This window comes from Terrapene carolina, unplaced genomic scaffold, assembly GCF_002925995.2.
Source record: "Terrapene carolina triunguis isolate 2854851 unplaced genomic scaffold, T_m_triunguis-2.0 Scaffold51570, whole genome shotgun sequence".
NCBI classification, from domain to species: Eukaryota; Metazoa; Chordata; order Testudines; family Emydidae; genus Terrapene; species Terrapene triunguis.
The window spans coordinates 1-2,300 of NW_020715921.1; the positions used below are offsets into that span (position 1 = coordinate 1).

Below are 2,300 nucleotides of genomic sequence, written 5' to 3' on the forward strand. Positions count from 1 at the left end.
CAGACGAAACGACTGCCCCCCCCAGCCATCTCGCTGCGCTCCAAATCTATGACCTCTGAGCTGGAGGAGATGGGTAAGGGGGAAGGGCGGGGGGTGGGGTTGGGGGAATTGGGAGGTATGTGGGGAAGGCTCTGTGCTGGAAGTGGGGGAGGGGGCTGATAGTCCCTGGAGGGGTCTGTGATGAGATGGGGGAGGGTCCCCAGAGGGGATGGGGAAAGGGTCTGTGCTGGGACGGGGGAGGGGTCTGTGGTGGGATGGGGGAGGTCCCCAGAGGGGAAGGGGGGGGGGTGTGGGGTGGGACGGGGGGGGGGGGGGGGGGGGGGGCTCTGGGGCAGGGCTCTCACACTCTCTGTCTCTCCCTCCTCCTGGCCCTCTGGGACCTGGGACCCCCTTGGCACCTGGCAGTGGAGAAAGGTATGTCCCGTCCCCCCCGGGCAGTGCCCCCCATCTCTGCCCAGGGGTACGCCTGTCTGAGTCCCTGGTGCGGAGGGGGGGCAGCAGGGGGGGGGCTGAGGGGTGGCGGTGGGGAGGCCGGTGGGGGGGGGACGCCCGGCCCGGGGGGGGGACAGGGGGGGGGGGCCCAGTTCTTTCCCAGGCTCTGTGCACCGGCACCTTGGGGGGCAGAGGGGTCTGCCCCAGAGCTGTGGGGGACTGGGGCCCCCCCGATTTCTAATGCTGTCCCCTCTCGGTGTCTCCCCCAGTCTCCCCCTGGAAGAAGAGGAGTGGTGAGTGTGAGCTGGGGCCGGGCACAGCCCCCCCCCCAGCCCCCCATGAGCTTCCTCCACTGCTTCCCCTCGCCAGCCTTTGTGCCCCCCCGGGCTCCTAGCCCCCCCGGGCCATTCCCCCGCACACCTGCCTGTGCCTGCACCCCCCCAGCCGTCCTGCACCCCCGCCTCCCCCTCCCCCAATCTCCACGCACCAGCCCCCCCAGCTCACGCTCCCCGCTCCGCTGCTCCTCCCCCATGCCAGCTCTCCCCCCCCCGGTCTCACTGTCACCCCCCACCCCGCTCCTCAGAGTGACCCCCCCACACCCCCGCCTTGCATCACAGTCTCCCTCCTTCTCCTGTCCCTGCAGATTACGAGCCGGCGCTGGCCACGGAGAAGAAGAGGACGGTCTATCAGATGGCGCTGAGTAAGGGAGGGGAGTGGGGTCCGGTGGGTCAGAGCGTGGGGTGGTGGTGGGGGCTGGGTGCCAGGACTCCTGGGTTCTCTCCCCAGCTCTGGGAGGGTAGTGAGGGCTAGTGGTTAGAGTGGGGAGGGTTGGGAGCCAGGACTCCTGGGTTCCCTCCCTGGCTCTGGGAGGGGAGTGGGGGCTAGTGGTTAGAGCGGGGGGGGTTGGGAGCCAGGACTCCTGGGTTCTATGCCACCTCAGCGGTGCCAGGAGTGGGCCAGACAATCCATAGGGTCTCTTGTCTCCAGTCCAAGCTGCCTGCAGTGTGTGTTTAGAGACCCCCCCAGGTCCCGGATCTGGGCCTGGGGTGGGGGCAGGGCTAGGCTCCTCCCTGCCCCCCGCCTCCCCTGGCCAGCCCCCCTCACCCTCCGTCTCTCTGCCCCTCGCAGACAAGCTGGACGAGATCCTGGCTGCAGCTCAGCAGACGATCAGCGTGGGGGAGGGGCCCAGCTCCGGCGGGCTCCCCTCCCTGGGGAAGGCCCGGGGGCCCAAGGGCTACTTCACCTCCGAGGTAGGACGGGCACGGCCCCCCGGGCCCTACGGCTGGGCCTCGCTGAGGGGGCACACCAGGGGAGGGGGGGTAGTGGTTTGAGGGAAGGGGGGCTGGGAGCCAGGACCTCTGGGTTCTCTCCCTGGCTCTCAGAGGGGAGTGGGTCATTTCTACCCACCTCCCTACCCCTGCCCATCACCCCCCCCACCTATCCCTATCCTGGCCTCTTATCCCCCCCCGCCCCCATCACTCCTGCCCTGGGCAGTGCCCTCACTTGCTCGCTGCCTGCCGCTAACACCCCCCACCCCAATGTCTCCGCAGTCAAACTTCGAACCGCATCGGATGGGGCAGCCCAGCTACGAGCGCCCGTCGTACCTGCCCCCCGGTGCCCCCCAGGGCCTCATGCTGCGCCAGAAATCCATCGGTGAGGTGGGCCGGGCTGGGAGGGGAGCGGGGCTGGGGCAGCGGGCGTCTGTCACTGCCGGACTCCTGGGTTCCGTCTGTTATGCGGAAAGGGGAGGGAGTCTCATGGGTTAGAGCAGGGGGGCTGGGAGCCAGGACTCCTGGGTTCTCTCCCCAACTCTAGGAGGGGAGTGGGGTCTAGTGGTTAGAGCAGGAGGGGCTGGGGGCCAGGACTCC

The 2,300-nt window shown here is 69.3% G+C and overlaps 1 protein-coding gene across 1 annotated transcript; it reads left to right on the forward strand.

Moving 5' to 3' along the window:
* Positions 1-48: 48 nt before the first annotated feature.
* Positions 49-2,085, forward strand: LOC113405910 (SH3 and multiple ankyrin repeat domains protein 1-like; the record flags this gene model as incomplete). Its single annotated transcript, XM_026647226.2, has 6 exons — positions 49-73; positions 406-414; positions 702-725; positions 1,076-1,132; positions 1,561-1,682; positions 1,983-2,085. Coding segments are annotated over exons 1-6 (340 nt in total), but the record flags the coding sequence as incomplete, so codon positions are not given.
* Positions 2,086-2,300: the final 215 nt, after the last annotated feature.